General features: G+C 36.7%; 1 protein-coding gene across 3 annotated transcripts in view; it reads right to left on the reverse strand.

Moving 5' to 3' along the window:
• Positions 1 to 21202, reverse strand: part of SS18 (SS18 subunit of BAF chromatin remodeling complex) — an 83255-nt gene that overhangs the window by 27605 nt on the left and 34448 nt on the right. For all 3 annotated transcript variants that reach the window (XM_059894390.1, XM_059894391.1, XM_059894389.1), the window contains exons 4-5: positions 18797 to 18950; positions 14397 to 14618 (exon numbers count right to left, since the gene is read on the reverse strand). In XM_059894390.1, coding sequence (XP_059750373.1) covers positions 14397 to 14618; positions 18797 to 18950 — 376 coding nt within the window. The remainder of the gene's footprint in view (positions 1 to 14396; positions 14619 to 18796; positions 18951 to 21202) is intronic.

Consider the following 21202-nt stretch of genomic DNA (forward strand, 5'->3'; position numbering starts at 1 on the left):
TTAAGAAAATGGGAATAGGAACATACATATCGATAATTACCTTGAATGTAAATGGATTAAATGCTCCCACCAAAAGACACAGACTGGCTGAATGGATACAAAAACAAGACCTTTATATATGCTGTCTACAAGAGACCCACTTCAGACCTAGAGACACATACAGACTGAAAGTGAGGGGATGGAAAAAGATATTCCATGCAAATGGAAATCAAAAGAAAGCTGGAGTAGCAATTCTCATATCAGACAAAATAGACTTTAAAATAAAGAATATTATAAGAGACAAAGAAGGACACTATATAATGATCAAGGGATCGATCCAAGAGGAAGGTATAACAATTGTAAATATTTATGCACCCAACATAGGAGCACCTCAATACATAAGGCAAATACTAACAGCCATAAAAGGGGAAATCGACAGCAACACAATCATAGTAGGGGACTTTAACACCGCACTTTCACCAATGGACAGATCATCCAAAATGAAAATAAATAAGGAAACACAAGCTTTAAATGATACATTAAACAAGATGGACTTAATTGATATTTATAGGACATTCCACCCAAAAACAACAGAATACACATTTTTCTAAAGTGCGCATGGAACATTCTCCAGGATAGATCATATCTTGGGTCACAAATCAAGCCTTGGTAAATTTAAGAAAATTGAAATCGTATCAAGTATCTTTTCCGACCACAACGCTATGAGACTAGATATCAATTACAGGAAAAGATCTGTAAAAAATACAAACACATGGAGGCTACACAATACACTACTTAATAACGAAGTGATCACTGAAGAAATCAAAGGGGAAATCAAAAAATACCTAGAAACAAATGACAATGGAGATACGACGACCCAAAACCTATGGGACGCAGCAAAAGCAGTGCTAAGAGGGAAGTTTACAGCAATACAAGCCTACCTCAAGAAACAGGAAACATCTCGAATAAACAACCTAACCTTGAACCTAAAGCAATTAGAGAAAGGAGAACAAAAAAACCCCAAAGCTAGCAGAAGGAAAGAAATCATAAAGATCAGATCAGAAATAAATGAAAAAGAAATGAAGGAAACAATAGCAAAAATCAATAAAACTAAAAGCTGGTTCTTTGAGAAGATAAACAAAATTGATAAACCATTAGCCAGACTCATCAAGAGAAAAAGGGAGAAGACTCAAATCAATAGAATTAGAAATGAAAAAGGAGAAGTAACCACTGACACTGCAGAAATACAAAAGATCATGAGAGATTACTACAAGCAACTCTACGCCAATAAAATGGACAACCTGGAAGAAATGGACAGATTCTTAGAAATGCACAAACTGCCGAGACTGAACCAGGAAGAAATAGAAAATATGAACAGACCAATCACAAGCACTGAAATTGAAACTGTGATTAAAAACCTTCCAACAAACAAAAGCCCAGGACCAGATGGCTTCACAGGTGAATTCTATCAAACATTTAGAGAAGAGCTAACACCTATCCTTCTCAAACTCTTCCAAAATATTGCAGAGGGAGGAACACTCCCAAACTCATTCTACGAGGCCACCATCACCCTGATACCAAAACCAGACAAAGATGTCACAAAGAAAGAAAACTACAGGCCAATATCACTGATGAACATAGATGCAAAAATCCTCAACAAAATACTCGCAAACAGAATCCAACAGCACATTAAAAGGATCATACACCATGATCAAGTGGGGTTTATCCCAGGAATGCAAGGATTCTTCAATATACGCAAATCAATCAATGTGATACATCATATTAACAAACTGAAGGAGAAAAACCATATGATCATCTCAATAGATGCAGAGAAAGCTTTCGACAAAATTCAACACCCATTTATGATAAAAGCCCTGCAGAAAGTAGGCATAGAGGGAACTTTCCTCAACATAATAAAGGCCATATATGACAAACCCACAGCCAACATTGTCCTCAATGGTGAAAAACTGAAACCATTTCCACTAAGATCAGGAACAAGACAAGGTTGCCCACTCTCACCACTATTATTCAACATAGTTTTGGAAGTGTTAGCCACAGCAATCAGAGAAGACAAAGAAATAAAAGGAATCCAAATCGGAAAAGAAGAAGTAAAGCTGTCACTGTTTGCAGATGACATGATACTATACATAGAGAATCCTAAAGAGGCTACCAGAAAACTCCTAGAGCTAATCAATGAATTTGGTAAAGTAGCAGGATACAAAATTAATGCACAGAAATCTCTTGCATTTCTATACACTAATGATGAAAAATCTGAAAGTGAAATTAAGAAAACACTCCCGTTTACCATTGCAACAAAAAGAATAAAATATCTAGGAATAAACCTACCTAAGGAGACAAAAGACCTGTATGCAGAAAATTATAAGACACTGATGAAAGAAATTAAAGATGATACAAATAGATGGAAAGATATACCATGTTCCTGGATTGGAAGAATCAACATTGTGAAAATGACTCTACTACCCAAAGCAATCTACAGATTCAATGCAATCCCTATCAAACTACCACTGGCATTTTTCACAGAACTAGAACAAAAAATTTCACAATTTGTATGGAAACACAAAAGACCCCGAATAGCCAAAGCAATCTTGAGAACGAAAAATGGAGCTGGGGGAATCAGGCTCCCTGACTTCAGACTATATTACAAAGCTACAGTAATCAAGACAGTTTGGTACTGGCACAAAAACAGAAATATAGATCAATGGAACAGGATAGAAAGCCCAGAGATAATCCCACGCACATATGGTCACCTTATCTTTGATAAAGGAGGCAAGCATATACAGTGGAGAAAAGACAGCCTCTTCAATAAGTGGTGCTGGGAAAATTGGACAGATACATGTAAAAGTATGAAATTAGAACACTCCCTGACACCATGCACAAAAATAAACTCAAAATGGATTAAAGACCTAAGTGTAAGACCAGACACTATCAAACTCTTAGAGGAAAACATAGGCAGAACACTCTATGACATACATCACAGCAAGATTCTTTTTGACCCAGCTCCCAGAGAAATGGAAATAAGAACACAAATAAACAAATGGGACCTAATGAAACTTAAAAGCTTTTGCACAGCAAAGGAAACCATAAACAAGACCAAAAGACAACCATCAGAATGGGAGAAAATATTTGCAAATGAAGCAACTGACAAAGGATTAATCTGCAAGATTTACAAGCAGCTCGTGCAGCTCAATAACAAAAAAACGAACAACCCAATCCAAAAATGGGCAGAAGACCTAAATAGACATTTCTCCAAAGAAGATATACAGATGGCCTACAGACACATGAAAGAATGCTCAACATCATTAATCATTAGAGAAATGCAAATCAAAACTACAATGAGATATCATCTCACACCGGTCAGAATGGCCATCATCAAAAAATCTAGAAACAATAAATGCTGGAGAGGGTGTGGAGGAAAGGGAACTCTCTTGCACTGTTGGTGGGAATGTAAACTGATACAGCCACTATGGAGAACAGTATGGAGGTTCCTTAAAAAACTACAAATAGAACTACCATACGATCCAGCAATCCCACTACTGGGCATATACCCTGAGAAAACCATAGTTCAAAAAGAGTCATGTACCAAAATGTTCATTGCAGCTCTATTTACAATAGCCAGGACATGGAAGCAACCTAAATGTCCATCGACAGATGAATGGATAAAGAAGATGTGGCACATATATACAATGGAATATTACTCAGCCATAAAAAGAAATGAAATGGAGGTATTTGTAATGAGGTGGATGGAGTTAGAGTCTGTCATACAGAGTGAAGTAAGTCAGAAAGAGAAAAACAAATACAGTATGCTAACACATATATACGGAATCTAAGGAAAAAAAAAAAAAAAAAAGGCCATGAAGAACCTAGTGGCAAGACGGGAATAAAGACACAGACCTACTAGAGAATGGACTTGAGGATATGGGGAGGGGGTGGGGTGAGATGTGACAGGGTGAGAGAGTGTCATGAATATATATACACTACCAAATGTAAAATAGATAGCTAGTGGGAAGCAGCCGCATAGCACAGGGAGATCAGCTCGGTGCTTTGTGACCACCTAGAGGGGTGGGATGGGGAGGGTGGGAGGGAGGGAGATGCAAGAGGGAAGAGATATGGGAACATATTGTATATGTATAACTGATTAACTTTGTTATAAAGCAGAAGCTAACACACCATTGTAAGGCAATTATACTTCAATAAAGATGTTTAAAAAAAAAAAAAGATTACGACTTCATTTCTGATTGTTTAGGAAGCATATTATTTTTCTTATGATAATGAAATATGCTACACCGGCAAATAAATGTATGTTATCTCTTGAGATACTAATGGAAATAAGAGAGCTAAATCTCAAAAGGTTACCCCCAAAATAAGTTCTAAAAATTTGTGCTACAGAGTGAAGATTATAAAATAAGTCTATTAAAATCATCTTCTACAAACCGTGACCTCACACATTACTGTATGCTTAAAGGTTACTCTTTATCTTTTACATAAATCATTCTGATGCTAAGATGAACTAAAAAGTGTGATACAAAGATCCTACTAATGTCTTAATTATCTATAATATGCTTTTGTAAAAGTGTTTTAAAAGGACGTGTAACAAATGTACATCACCACATTATTTCTTTCCATTTTGAGCTTCACACCCTAACAGATATTCTATGGAAACAATGTCCTATATCTTAAACACATGTGAAATATTCCCAAATCACCATATTTTACATTACTGGAATTCTTTGCTCCAATGAGACAGTTAATACGTAGTTTTGTCTCAAGTTACTTGTTCAAAAAGAAGAATTTTTTTAAGACTCAACTATAAAGATAACAATAAGCTTTGCACAGCAACGGAGACCCAACGCAGCCAAAAATAAAATAAAATTAATTAATTAAAAAAAATAAGCTTTAAATAATCTGTGAAGAATTTAGAACTACATAATTTTTAAAATTCTATATACATATAAATATATACATATATGCATATATATTCATATCTTGAGATGCAAACCAATACACTAAAACTCTGTAAATCATGCCATTAATCTATGAATTATTTTAAGTGAAGGTTAAAAATGACAGCTAACAGTTAATGAGCACTTATTACGGGCCAGGCATCAAGCTAAGAGCTTTTTTTTTTTCTTGTTGCAGAGCACGGGCTCTAGGTGCGCAGGCTTCAGTAGTTGTGGCACATGGGCTCAGTAGTTGTGGCTCACGGGCTCTAGAGCGCAGGCTCAGTAGTTGTGGCGCACGGGCTTAGTTGCTCCGCAGCATGTGGGATCTTCCCGGACCAGGGCTTGAACCCGTGTCCCCTGCACTGGCAGGCAGATTCTTAACCACTGTGCCACCAGGGAAGCCCAAGTTAGGAGCTTTATGTCTATTATTTATCCTCCTCAAACCCTATGAAACATGTAGTATTGTTATCAACTTCACTTTGCAAGTAAGAAAACTTAAGGCATACAAGCATTAAGAACCTTACCTAAAGTCGCATAGCTAGGAAACGGTGGTGAGAACTCTAAAGCTATGCTCTTAACCATTATGTGTACCTCTTCTTCGAAGTCAAATCATACTTCTCCCATGTAATATCTCCCAGGAAAACAGTTCTATGTAACATCATCACTCTAATAATAAAATCCTAGAATACAAGAAGTTTCTTCACTTCATCTATTATCTCTGTTATAGTGACCACAAAACCACGTAGATAATACCTACTCCAAGCCTATTTTCTTGTTCATATTTCATCATCTACTGCTCACATTTTACTACTTGTTCCTTAACCATTCAGTCTCAAACTAAACCACTTACAGCTCTCATTTGAATGTATTACTAATGGTTTATTTGCAAGAAAAAAAATCCCTGTATTACAGTAAATTCAATTAGCTCACCCACCTATTAAATAGCCACTTAAAGCGAATAGGATTCTTTACTTACCAAAAACGTACATCTGTCCTCATCAAGAGTTTTAAGCAGTTCATAATAAGACATTTAGATATAACACCAAGGATAAAAGAACATGAGCCAAGTAACTAAGAAAATCCCAGCAGCTTAGTAAAGTCACTGTTAACTAGTACAAACTTAGCTGAATTTCCTAGAAACCAATGAAGAATTAGAACCATGATAGATTTTATCTAGTAAAAAGAACAGTTCATTAAGAGATACAAACTTTTCATAACATGAAGTTTTTAGAGAAATCTCTAAAAATGAAAGTATTAAAAAGTACTGAAACATAATAGTATCAATCAATAACTTTTGTTATTGTTAGTTTCTCCAGTAGCACAGACCATCCTTACATGTACTTCCTTACAGTAATTATTTCTTAAGGCTGTGATTTTCAACTGTGGGTGATTTTGTCCCCAGGGGACATTCAGTAAAGTCTGGAGCCATTTTTGGTTGTCGCAAGTGGTGTAGGGGGTTGCTACTGTCACCTAGTGGGTACAGGACAGAAATACTGCTAAATATCTCACGATGCACAGGACAGGCCCCGACAACAAAGAATTATGTGGCTCAAAATGTCAATAGTGCTGAGTTAAGAAGTCCTGGATTCTCAAGGGCATAATCCTAAATCACAGGCATCTCTACAAACTAGTCTGAGAATTAGATTATGTATTCAGTTTTCTGGTGATTGAAAATTGGAAAAGGGATGTGTTGTGGCTTAATAAATCCAGCAAAGTAAAAAGCTAGGCAATTTCTTAGCCAACTTCTCTTAATAGTTTCAACTATACTATACAGTAATATTAATTCGAAAACAAAGTCACTGTTAAACACCTATTGTAGACTGAAAAGCATTCCAAAAGCTCTAGATTTATGGGACACAAGTGACAATCTGTTGTGAAAGTAAGGTCCTATCTTGTCCAAGTAGAAAGCCATGGAGATGGGCTATATTAGAACATATAGCTTTGTGTCACCTAGCATGAAAGCTGAAAAGTTATGAACCATCAGGTACAGAAGAAATGATCCTGCCTAGAAAAAACTTCTGAGGGAATGGACTGTAAATAAGTATAAACTTGGAATGTTTGTAAAACGTAATTTCTAAAATTTACCCCTAGAGATTCTGATTTAGCAGGTATGGGGTGGAGCAGACAAATCTTGTTTTAACAACTACCCCAGATGATTCCGATCCCGGTAGTCTTAGGATCACACATTGAGCCAGAGGTGTAATGGAAAAAAAGTAACCAATTGTCCCCTTTTACCATAAAAGCAGCCAGATTATAGTTCATGCAAAATGGTTAAACTGGATTAGAACTGCATCCCATAAGGGCACCTAGGATGTTAGCTATAAAATGAATCCCAAGGAGTAAATGTTACAAATACGTCAAAACCCAGTGAATGATACACTTAAGATTGGTGCACTTCATTGCGTGTAAATATTACCTAAAGAAAAAACTATTAAAAGAAAAAAGAAAAATTTTTAAACGTTGAGCTCTAATGATATGCAGGACTAAAGTATTCATGGGTAAAGTGTACTAATAATCTGCGAGTTACTCTGAAATGCATTTTGAAAAAGAAGATGCTATTAATGGATGAGTAGATGGATGGGCAGATAGACAGTTAAAAAATAATTCAACTAGAAAACGGGCAAAAGACACGAAGAGACATTTCACTGAAGAGGATATAGAGATGGCAAATAAGCACATGAAAAGATGTTCAGTATCAGCAGCCATTGGGGAGATGCAAATTAGGACCACAAGGAGATTAGGACCACTACACATGTTTAGAACAGCCAAGATAAAAAAGAAAAAAACTGACAATACCAAATGCTGGCAAGGACTTGGAGAAAGCAGATCTCTCACACATTGCTGGTGGGATGGTAAAATGGTAGTTACTTTGGTGATCACTTTGGCAGTTTCTAAAAAAACTGAATATATAACTTATCATATGACCCAGCAATAGCACTCCTGGTTATTTATCCCAGAGAAATGAAAACTAATGTCCAAACAAAAACATTATCATGTACACGACTGTTCAGAGCATCTTTATTTGTAAAAGCCAAAAACTGGAAACTGAAATGTCCCTCAATAGATGAATGGTTAAACAAACTGTGGTACAGCCATAACAGGGAATACTACTCAGCAACAAAAAGGAATGAACAACTGATACATGCAACAAGTTGAATAAATATTAATCATGCTGAGTAAAAAAAGCCAATCTCAAAAGGCTGCACACTGCATGATACCATTTATGTAGCATTCTGAAAATGACAAAATAATAGAAATGGAGAGAAGAGCAACAGTGGCTGCCAGGGCTTAAAGATGACTGCAAGGAGGATACACAGGATCTCTCTGTATTACCTCTGCAACTTCCCGTAAACCTATAATTATTTCAAAATAAAAAATATTTAAAAATGAGTCATAATGAAACTAAGTTTATAATCTGTTGAATAGAAATTCATCTGGATTCTGTCTCCCAAACCTGAAAGGTTTTGGTATAACTGACAATCATCTGTTTTCTCTGACAGTACCTGACAGGTTCCTTCTTTGGTTCATTCGTGGAATGACAGCCAATGGATGACAATACAACAGACAAGGATGCTAGTTCTCTAATTTGTTACAGCAGCGGGAAATCTAGCTAATCTATCAGTTAACAAATAGGATAAAACAGTGAACAAAACATGACACAGTTCCTGAATTCACAGAACTTGAAGAGTCTAGGGAAAAATAATTAAACAGATATTTACAAATAATTATGTAATTACAGGTACTCAAACTGTTGCTACAAAGAGCCTAAGTACAGGTTACTTACTATCCATAAGTGGACTGTACCCTGTCTGTGGAGTAATGTAAAACTTACAGTGCAAGATTATACAGGTGATTTTATTTTATGCTCTATGCTTCTCCTTCTTTTCCAAATTTTTCATATTAAATATTTTATAACCAGAAAAATGTCATTCAGTGGGGGAAAGATTACAATCTTGAAAAACCCATCCAATATAGGAATAATGATCAAATGTTTAAACAAAGCATCTAGTCTGAACTACAATGTAATGGTTGTGTATACCTAAACTGTAACAAAAAGAAACTTGCGATATTACCAATGTTGATTTACCAATTTTAACAGTGAAGAAAGATGAGTGTATGCACAATTCTTACTCATTCAAATCCACTATGGAGGTACACATGATATTTCTATGGAATAAAATAATTCTTTCATTTGTAGATATTCTATGTTGTACTTGAAATTCAGTATAATATCACAGTGCTTTTTTATATTGAAGATTTACTAAATTTATTAAACTGAGGATTCCTAAAGCTCCTGAACCTGGTTGGCGGGAGCTTTGGATCATGCCCAGAGGGACCAGAGACTGGAGATTGAGATAGACACCGTGAGAAATCAATCAATCAATCAATCAAATCTACATAATGGAGCCCCAATATAAACTCTGAACATTGAGGGAGGCTCGGGTGAATTCCCCTGGTTAGCAATACTCTGTGTGTACTGTCACACACTGGACCAGGAGAGCAAAGCATCCTGATTGCATGAGGAAAGAAACTCTGCATTCATATGTCTTCTGGATTTTTCCCTTGGCTGATGTTAATCTGTATCCTTTCACTGTAATAAATCATAACTCTAACAACTTTTAGTGAGTTCTGTGAGTCTTTCCAGCAAATCACTGAACTTGAGAGTAGTTTTGGGAACTCTAGACTTGTAACTGCTGTCAGATATGAAGCCAATCTTGGGGACTGTTCCCTGTAACTCTGCAGTTGGCTAGACTCAGAGGTGATGGAAGTCTTGGGGACTTTGACCTCAATCTCCTCCCAGCAGCTCAAATACATTGCTCCTGCAATTGTCCCTTTCCTCACTCTCTTGCAGCATCAATTCCCCTCTCTCCAATGGATCATTCCTGTCAGTATACAAACATGATTTAGTATCTTTCCATCTTTAGTTCGAAAAGATGCTAGCTCCAAATTGTCATGATGTAACTGATGATTTGAAACTAGCGTCTTTTCTATAGCTTGGTAAATTGGCATATTCCTTTTTAAGTATAGACCAACTTCCAGGGCTTCCCTGGTGGCGCAGTGGTTAAGAATCCGCCTGCCAATGCAGGGGACAAGGGTTCAATCCCTGGTCCAGGAAGATCCCGCATGCTGCAGAACATCTAAGCCCGTGCACCACAACTACTGAGCCTGCACTCTAGAGCCCGTGAGCCACAACTACTGAAGGCCACGCGCCTAGAGCCTGTGCTCCGTAACCAGAGAAGCCACCGCAATGAGAAGCCTGTGCACCACAACGAAAAGTAGCCCCTGCCCACTGCAACTAGAGAAAGCCCACATGCAGCAACGAAGACCCAACGCAGCCAAAAATAAATAAATTTTAAAAAAAGAGTACAGATCAACTTCCAACGTTTTATCCTTTGTGCTTTCAATGTTATGAAATGTCTCCAAGACTTTCCTTAATACAAAATATTTTGCTAGTCTCGCTTTCTCTGGGACATCTTCGTTCTTTCATCACAGCCAGTTTCCTCATTTACATCAGCAAGTTCACCTTCACTGAGGACCTGCAATGCAGATCTAGAGTCTCTCAAATGGCAGCAGTGTCAACATTCCCAAGGTCAGCAATTCCTTCTGTAATTCTACTTACAAAGGACTTGGATTTATTTCCCACAGTATTACTTTTCATTTCTTTGTTAGACTTTTATCTTTGTTGGCCAAGGCCCTCTTTGAATTATCTATTTTTATAAAATAACATGTATCTCTGGGAGCCAAGGAAGCAAGCAACACAACTCCATGCTGTGCTGTTATGTGCATAACTGATGGATGCATAGTGATCAATCACTGACAGAATCTGAAAGTGACGTGAATGGTCATCGATCATGATACTCATAAATACAGTGATTTGTGGACTGAGGAGACAGCAGCCAAGTCTGTGCTTTATGCAACTACTCACGGTTAATACACCATGGTAAGTGAACTCTGAACCATGTTGTTCGGCAACAGGTGTTATTTAACTAAATTGTGGTAACAGAAGTTCATGCATATCAGAACTTCGCAACAGCAGGCCTGCCTGTATTTCCAAAGGATGTGTTTCCTCATGCACGGAATGAGGATAATAACAGTAGCTACTAACCCAAAGATGTGTACAGCTCTGATCAGATAATAAACCACTGTATAATAAGAGTAAATATAACAGTCCTGGCTATGGTAATACATACTTTCTGCCCTTCATATTTACAATAATAAAGGTACTGAAAGAAAAATTTCCCACTACTCTAATGCCAAGCCTCTAGATCAGATCATTATCACTTGCAACTTATTAGCTAAATGAATCAAAACTTTCTTAATACTATTCAAACAAAATTAAAGCCAGAAATAAATTAGATCTTATGGTTAAAAAAGACAATAGCCAATAATCTGATCTCGAGTTTTTATTACAAAAAAAAAAAAAACACCTTGTTTTTTCTAACTGATTTTATGTAAACTATACAATTACCGAATTAGGATTTTTAAATGCCATCATCTCACTTAATCTTACTTAAAGAAATTGAGTAAGTTAGTCAAAGATCCCACACATGGTAATCTATGGGGCCAAGACTTGGATCTAAGTCTGAAGAATTATATACCATACCTGGAACTTGTGAAATACATGCTTTAACACAAATATAACAATTTGTGGAAATCCTTATATTTGAATATGGAATAAGTAAGTAAAATGGTGTTAAATGTGGAAAGCTATAATCACTAATGCCTGGGAATGAAAACTATGCTGATTCTATCAAACGCTAACTGTTGGTCCAGAAAGCCTTACTATTCCAATTTGACTTTTAAAGAAACATCTTTAAGGCACTAACTCTGTCTTTCCAGGTTATCATATAACATCTGGTTTCAATTCCTATTCACTGAAGAGACAGATTTGTCAGGTTTTGTTCTAGGCACCAGAACAAAACAGTGTGAACAAAAGAGGCAAACTTCTCCCTTTGTGGAGCTTTTTGAATTCCAGTGGAGCTGACGCTCTCTCTACATGAGTGAGTAGATCCAGTATGTAAGAAGGCAGTGATTCACTCTGAACACAGGTCTTACTCCTGAAGTTCAAAGTGATCATCACTGAACTTTATCTGGATAACAGTGAAAATAACACGGAAAGTTTGTTGGATTGACTATTTACAACATTTTCCTAGCAATTTAAGAAAGAAATTAACATTAAAAACTTGTTGGGGCTTCCCTGGTGGCACAGTGGTTCAGAATCTGCCTGCTAATGCAGGGGACATGGGTTCGAGCCCTGGTCTGGGAAGATCCCACATGCCGCGGAGCAACTAGGCCCGTGAGCCACAACTACTGAGCCTGCGCGTCTGGAGCCTGTGCTCCGCAACAAGAGAGGCCGCGATAGCGAGAGGCCCGCGCACCGCGATGAAGAGTGGCCCCCCGCTTGCCGTAACTAGAGAAAGCCCTCGCACAGAAACGAAGACCCAACACAGCCATAAATAAATAAAATAAATAAATAAACCTCTAAGTTAAAAAAAAAAAAACTTGCTAAACCTTTCACCTAAAAGCAGTAGTCCTCATAAGAGAACTTACAGGGAAATATTCTGCTAAAATAATAAACCTAAATGCTGAATTAAAAAATATTTCAGTTTTCTCACTGCATAGATATGTATAAAACCACAACTAAAACTACAACTAAAAGTAGGCACCAATTACAATGCCACTGTCATATAAACTCATTTTTCTTTTAAAGCTAAAAAAATAGTAACTGTTGAAATTTTTATAATGACCATATAATCAGTAAATTTAATAGGGCCAACTTTTTGTGCAGCTTTTTGAAATGACATGTTTTGTGTGGTAGGTCTACATGTTTTTATTATATTAGCCTTTGCATTAATATGGTTTTTTTTTAAATTTTTCACATACGGAATACAGTCAATAATATTTAACAATTTTGTTCAATGACAGTTGGTAACAGGACTTATTGTGGTGATCATTTCATAATGTGTGAAAATATCGAATCATGATGTTGTACACCTGAAACTAATATTGTATGTTAATTATAACTCAATAAAAGAAAAATAATTTTAGTTAAAAAAAAATACAAAGAATAGTTGGTCCCTATGTTTTGAACAAAAAATTCCTATAAACACTTCAAGTCCTTTCTCCAAAAACAGTTAACTATTTTCTACATACACACTGCTGCATGCATTATTTTTTCTTCTTCAGATCTTATGATGTCTTATCAAACCACACTGCAGCAACATCCATTTTTGCGCACATCCTACCTTTCCTTAACTACAGTTTCTAAGAAGTGTACCATAACTACGGCGGTTGCTGTAAAGAATCACTATCAATTATTCTGCTTTTTCCTGGTAACCAAACTGTACAGAGAAACATCTGAACCCCCTTCTGATCTAGCACTGACTGGATCTTGCTGTTGTTTTGAACCTTTAATTGATAGAATAAAAAAAAAAAGAAAATACTCCACACAATGGGCACTGAACAACTTTTGCGGGGAAAAATGGAGCAAGTGCCAGTTTTGTGAAGCTGCATTCATTGACAATTTGTTCTATTATCTCCCTTTGTTTCCGGTGTATTTTATCTAAATTACAGAAAATATCTGTATTAATATTTTTAAATTACAATATATTATTTCATCAAAAATCATGATCAACAGATTAACATTAACTTCCTTTTTCTGGGTGTACTTTGGTGATGCGTTTTTCATAAGCAAAATCTAGAAAATTTTATTGCAAATACATTTAATTCTTAGACTCTTAACCTCACCACATTTCATAATTGAAATAGCTTTAGGCTGGCAACAGGCCAAATGTTTTCCCAGGCAATTAGCAGAACAGAGCGCCACTTACTGGTTTTTAGTTATTATTCACAAGAATACTTAAAAGAGAAACATGATAACAATTTGATTCTCTGAGACTGGTAATAAACTTTAATAGACTTCACACCGCTCTAAGAATATAAGAATACAGCAGCACCTCCACTGAACATTCTAATAACAAATTATGTTAAAATTACCTTTAATGCTGAAACACAGCATCAGAAAACATTAAATCAAGGGAAATTCACAGAAATTAATATATTCTTCACAAGTAAAATGAACCACAGAACAGATGTTTTTTAAGGAGTGTACTTATAAAGATAAAATTATATTTTCTCAGTTTTCTAGCTCTAACCAAATGTTTGGTTATTCATTGATTAGCTTAAAAATCCAAAAATATAAAATCTCAAATAAACTGTCCAAAAGACATAAAAATAAATAAGCTTAAAAAGCTAAATTGAGCATCTTAATTTCTAAATGTAAAAGGAAAAAATTATTTTAAGCTGGTTTCGAACTTGATGTTCCTTTTCTATGGGTATGATCGTTCCTCACTTCAAACTTGTAATTTTGCAAATCAGCTAACATTCTGAAAAAACTGTTTGATTTTCGAAGGCTAATGGAGCATCCTACTCAAGAATTTTATAAAGCTTACTTACCTTGGTTTGGTTGAATATTCATATTTGGTCTGGGGCCATAGTTTCCCATCGGCTGCCCTTGACTCATGGTCATCTGGTTCTGTACCGGCATGCTCTGGGACGATGGCACAGAATGGCTGTAACCTCCCATGGACCCGTGGCTACTTGAAGGCATATTCATGGAACTGTTTGTCATATTCAGTTGATTGGGTCCAGGTCCCTGCATAGGCATATGGTTAGGCCCTTTGAAGAAAAGTGATCAGAACCAAAATATGAAAGTTAAACAGATGATCTATACAAAAGTACCTTAAAAAGCTTATTTATTTTTTTTGTATTAATGTAACAATAGCACAAACAATAACTTGAGTATTTAATCAGTAGCAAACAAAGTGAATGCTTTACACGAATGACAGCAAATACTGTGAGGTGGACATTATTATCATTTTACAGATTAAGAAACTGTTGCTTTTGAAAAGCCAGGAACATTCTGGAAAAAAAAAAAGAGTAATGAAGGAGGACTTGCTTTATAAGAGACAAAAACATATAAAGCTGAATTAAAAGTATGTAGTATTAACACATAAATGAACTGATTAACCGATCAATAAACCTAGAGCACAGTCTGAAAGTGACCGAAATGCATAATTTGGTAAATGACAATGGTGCTGACATTAAGTATCAGTGAGCAAAAGAAAAAATAATTCAATAAATGATGTTTAACAACTGAGTAGATATCTGGAAAAATACAGGTTAGGTCCCTACCACATTCCTTCTACCAAAACTAAGTCCAGATGAATAAAAAAATTAAACATTAAAAAAGAAGAAAAAGCAAAGAAATCATTACAGAGTATTTCAAAACGGAGAATTTTAAAAATAATCTTGGACTGTAAGGGCCTTTTTAAGTATGCCAAAAAACCCAGAACCATAAAAGAGTTATAAAGTAGAGTACATAAAAATAAAACATTTGCACATGACCAATAAAACAAAATTAAGTAATAAAAAGATAAACTGGGAAAAAATTATTTACAAGAACTATCACAGACCAAACTACTTACTTAACATATAAAGCAAGTAAAAGACCACCAGCAGTAAAAGGGCCAAGTATACGAATGATCACTTCACACGAAAACTACAAAAGGGGTCATAAAACATGAGAAAATTGCTTGCTTTATTTAATATAATAAAAAGGCAAATTAAAACTATGAGATCCATTTTTCACCTTTTAGATTTGCAAAGATCAAAAGTTTTGTTTCAATTATATTATGAAGAAAGAAGCACTTTCATACTTCGTTGAGAGAATATAAATGTATAAATAAGTACTATTTTTATGTAGACCAATATGGCAATAACTACCATATTTTAAAATGAATATACCTTTAGGGCTTCCCTGGTGGCACAGTGCAGGGGAAGTGGTGCTAATACAGGGGACACGGGTTCGAGCCCTGGTCCAGGAAGATCCCACATGCTGCGGAGGAACTAAGCCCATGCACCACAACTACTGAGCCTGCATGCCACAACTACTGAGCCCGCATGTCATAACTACTGAGCCCGCATGTCATAACTACTGAAGCCCGCGCGCCTAAAGCCCGTGCTCCGCAACAAGAGAAGCCACCGCAATGAGAAGCCCACACACCAAAACAAAGAGTAGCCCCCCGAAACTAAAGTAAGCCCACATGCAGCAACAAGGACCCAACGCAGCCATAAATAAATGAATGAATGAATGAATGAATGAGTGAATAAAAATAAAATGCATATACCTTTAACCTAGCAATTTCAGTTCTAGGAACTTATCCTATAAACATACACGTTTTTGTGTGTGCACGTATATGGATGCAAAATTGTAAGTTTATCTGTTTACTTATTTATTTATATTTTACAGAGTCACAAGAGCATAATTTTTAACACCAAAAGACTAGAAATAACCTATATTTCTGTCAGAAGGGAACTGTCCAAATAAATTAGAGGCATCCATAAAAAAGAATGTAATGCAGTCATCAAAAGGAATGAGGCAGCTCTTTATATACCAAGTGGTCTCCAAAATATATGTTTATATACTCATGGTCTCCAAGAGAAACCTTTAAGAGGTAAAAAAATGATATATAGTAATATCTACTGTATGCTACCATTTGTGTTTTTAAAAAAAGAATAAGAAGAAAGAAAATAGAATGTATACATGCATATGTTTTTCAAGGATAACTGGATACCAATGCCTGTCTGGAGCAAAGAGTCTGGGTAGGTAGGGGCTGTATGCCTTTTTGTACCTTTTTATTTTTATTAGATACGTATTATCTAATTTTTTTTAAAAGGAACCTAAGACTACGAGGATATACGACCAAGACCAAACAGCATATAAGAAGCACTACAACTTACATTATAAAATATTAAAAACAAAACTAAAATCGGAAATTAAAAACCTAGTTACAAATTTGTGTGCGTAAAAAGGTTGGCTAGAGCTTCCCTGGTGGCACAGTGGTTGAGAATCTGCCTGCCAATGCAGGGAACACGGGTTCGAGCCCTGGTCTGGGAAGATCCCACATGCCGCGGAGCAACTAGGCCCGAGAGCCACAATTACTGAGCCTGCGCGTCTGGAGCCTGTGCTCCGCAACAGGAGAGGCCGCGACAGTGAGAGGCCCGCACACCGCGATGAAGAGCGGCCCCCACTTGCCGCAACTGGAGAAAGCCCTCGCACAGAAACGAAGACCCAACACAGCCATAAATAAATAAATAAATAAATAAATAAATAAATAAATAAATAAATAAATAAATAAATAAATAAATAAATAAATAAATAAATAAATAAAAATTAAAAAAAAAAAAAGGTTGGCTAAATGCTATACAAAACTTATTAAATAAAGACAATATAAGTAACTGGACTTCCAATTTCTCCTACACCTAACTGTAAACTCTCTAACTATAAATTGTTTTAGAAGCTCTACGGTATTCTGGACAATCTAGGTCGTTAAGTGGTTGAAAATCTCTGGATCACAAAAAGTATATCTTACTCCAGACGGCCTTACACAAAAACGAAAATGTCACGTTAACAATAATTATATTGCTGCTCGCTTGCTTCCTCAGCCTTAGGCTTGAATGTTATCTGGAGAAGTTGAGTCAAAATCCTAATTAAAGGTACCACCATAAAAAGTCACAAAACTCCTCTAACTTGCTAACCTGCATTAGCACTACCCCACCAGTTTTAAAAGCAATGTGTCCTAATGAGCTAGATGTGGATTAAGCAAGAAGTTTGCTTCTGACCACAACCAGACAAGTAGTTACCTCTTTATTCCTACCTCCACATGGTGGAGGGCCACTGGGCCATGACCATGGAAGCCTTGGCAGGAAAGAGAAGGTTGCCACCAAGACACCACAGCCCTCCTGCATGACCCATCACACATCAATCTCCTATAAGCCAGGCTATCTGGCCTCTTTTGCTCTGTGCTCTCTTTTGCTTCATTTTTTACACCCACAGTCCCTGGACACCAATGCTACCAACCAACATAATCAGTTAAGACAACACTATCCCAAGGATGCTAATATTACTAATTTTAAAAATAAATTGCTCTGTTATTTTAATTTACTCTCTTTATTGCTATTTGGTTAATACTTTCTTTTTGTTAATGAAAACAACCTTTGTCTTTAGAAAGTAAAAATATGCCCCACCAAGGATTATAGGTATGGGTGTGACTGATGTTACAAAAACAAAATAGCTTAAAGACAGTGATACTTTTCAGATTAAAAATTCAAACCAGCAAAAGGTAACTAAATAAGCATCCAATGGTCTGAAAGATATTTTAAGTGGCTCTAAACTTAAAATGGATAAATAGTAAATGGTTCATTATATAAGAAAGCTGACACTTTTCAGCTTTTAATTTTGCTTCAGTATCAATTTCCATATTTCTATTATACTATAAACATATGTATTCATAAAAATGCATACTCAGTTTCAAAAGACCAATGAGGAAAGACTAAGTACACGCGCACTTTAGAGCCTGTTTTGTTTTTTCTCCCCATGTGTCTTTTCCAGCAATACTGTTTCTGAGACCAATAAATTTTTAAGTAAATACAAAACTCAGAGAAATGGCACACATTTTTATAAACAGATCTTAATTCTTAAGCCATGGTGCAATGCCTTTTTTCCCCCAAAAGCTTCTGAAGCCAGCTGTATTGCATAGTTTCAGACAGACTAAATTTAGCCAGTTCTGTTCATCAGAGGAATGCTGTGTGTCAGCTACATCAAAGCCCAAGGGCAGCCTGATAAACACTGAATACAGGTCACGTAGCTCTGTAGCTAACAAACTCTAAGAGAGCTTGGACTCGGGGGCATTCAAAGCAGTTTTGTCATCAACAATCTAGTATCCCTTGAGCCCCCACGTCGTTTCAGTTGCTAAGCAACTCCGGTGTTAATGTCTTAGAGGAGAAACACTTACCAGGCATCTGGCCGTTCATCTGGTTCTGCATGTGTGGTGCAGGAGGACCCCCAGCTACCATTCCATCTGAAGGCATGTTGTGTGAGCGTGGAGGTGGGGGAGGGCCGCTCTGATTCATCCCTCCAGGACCCATAGGCATATTCTGTGTGGGTGGCTGAAAGAAGACAGTTTAGTAAAACAAGAAAAACAGTCAGACTAATATACTAAAGATGCATATGGTATAACAGTTGCCTATACTATTCAGTTGAATAGGGACAAAAACACAAATGCATTTCAACTTATTCTAATGCATTTTAATCATGGACTTATCAACATCATATTTTATATGCTCCAAAGACTTCACAAGATCATTAGCATGAATATGTCATCCGACCACCTTAGACCATAAGAACACCACGATTCAAGTATATTCTACGTTACAGTGAAAATTAAAAATTATAACATTCTATACAAAAAGAATTCTTATTTATATATAAGGATTTCTAATGTGCCCACTATTGTTTAAATTATGTTTTAAAAATTAAGTCTCCTTTCATTATTAATATATTTGGATATATTTACTGTTAATGATGAATTTTACCTGAAAAGATATAGTAACAAAAGACTAAGGACCAGAAGCTTCAAAATGTGATATATTTTATACTGTTTGAGGAGGGGGAGTGGTTTTGGAGGGGGAATGTTTTAAACTGCAAAGACTCAGCTCAGCCCAACATTTTTGTGCCGACTACTCCTATGGATTGGAAACATTACTGATGGCCTCCAAGGGTACAGAGACAGCTGCCTCAAAAGGATGCCTTTGGCAAATTTCCTAATGAAAGTGTGAAAAAAATCACTGACTAACCTTGAGAGTTCACAAAAGGGCGAAAGGAAAAACACAGATACAAGGTGCTCTATAACACCTGGCTCCCTTCTTGGGAAATTTGGGTAGAGAAAGCACACAGTTAGTTTCTTTCCAAACCCCAGTTTTTTAATCCTGCAAGAGGATAGGGAAGTATTGTTCTTTACAAATCTATTTCTGCCTTCTTTCTCTACTTGTCTACGTTTTAAACATAATGTCCATTCCTAGAACTTCAGTCATTCTCTTCCTCCAATATGTTTACTGTGTCTGTACCACCCAGATTTTGCAAACACAATCCTCCCCGGCATACTTACCAGATATACATTGTTCTTTAGACATCACAGTAAACACTCAAATCTCCAACCACCTAATAACCACTAACATTTACAAAATGAACCAAGTACTACTCTAATAGCACTCGTGCCCAGCTCATAATTTCTTCACTACTAAATCCAATCCAATAATTGCTCATTAAATATTTTCTCTTCAATTCTTATCTTAAATTCTTCATCCAATTTGTATTCTTTAAACACTTTGTTCCGTTTTCAAAAAACTTACTAAATATCAACTTAGTGTCACATATCTCACTTTAAATCATCCTTTATCATCCTTCAATATGGCTGACTTGGCTCTCATGCTTGAAAATAAAATTCCTTTCTCCTACATCCCTGTCCAGATTTTCTCTTGAAAATTCATGCTCTCACTCTCAATAGGTATCAGTTTTTCATTTTCTTGTGATTCAATTCATGAAACATCAGTATGCGTGGTTCCCATCATAATAGAATAGCTTGTACCAAACCAACCCTCTTGCTAATAAAAGTTATAAAATCTAGACAAATGTAGAAACCATTTGAAGGCACTGAAGAGTAATGTACACAGAGAGGAACAAGAGGGGATACAACTCTTGAAAGAAGGGAAAAACAGAAAATCAGCCCCATAATCAACTCGGCTTTTCCTTTACTTTGCTGTATAACAGGAAAGTAGAGTCCAAGTAGAAAGTGGCAGTCCTACTAGACTGAGAGAAGGCAGAGTTTTTGGCTAATAGAGAGCTGGAAACTAAAGAACCAAGTTCCAGAGAGGAAGAAACACAAAGAGGGGTAAATTCAAGAAAACTAGCAGAAAACAGCAGTTAGGAGGCAAAAGAGCTGAGAAGAGATTTCAGCTTCTGCCCAGTTCGAGGGAGACAAAGATTGGAGTGTAGGCCCCACCAAATCAGAAGGGCCTTTATAAACAATTCAGTCTCTCTGTTGAGACTTCAGAAAAGCCTCTCTGGGGCTTCCCTGGTGGCGCAGTGGTTGAGAATCTGCCTGCCAATGCAGGGGACACGGGTTCAAGCCCTGGTCTGGGAAAATCCCACATGCCGCGGAGCAACTAAGCCCGTGCACCACAGCTACTGAGCCTGCGCTCTAGAGCCCGTGAGCCACAACTACTGAGCCCACGAGCCACAACTACTGAAGCCTGCGCATCTGGAGCCTGTGCTCCACAACAAGAGAGGCCACGATAGTGAGAGGCCCGCGCACTGCGATGAAGAGTGGCCCCCGCTTGCCACAACTAGAGAAAGCCCTCGC

Source organism: Balaenoptera ricei, chromosome 14, assembly GCF_028023285.1.
Source record: "Balaenoptera ricei isolate mBalRic1 chromosome 14, mBalRic1.hap2, whole genome shotgun sequence".
NCBI lineage: Eukaryota > Metazoa > Chordata > Mammalia > Artiodactyla > Balaenopteridae > Balaenoptera > Balaenoptera ricei.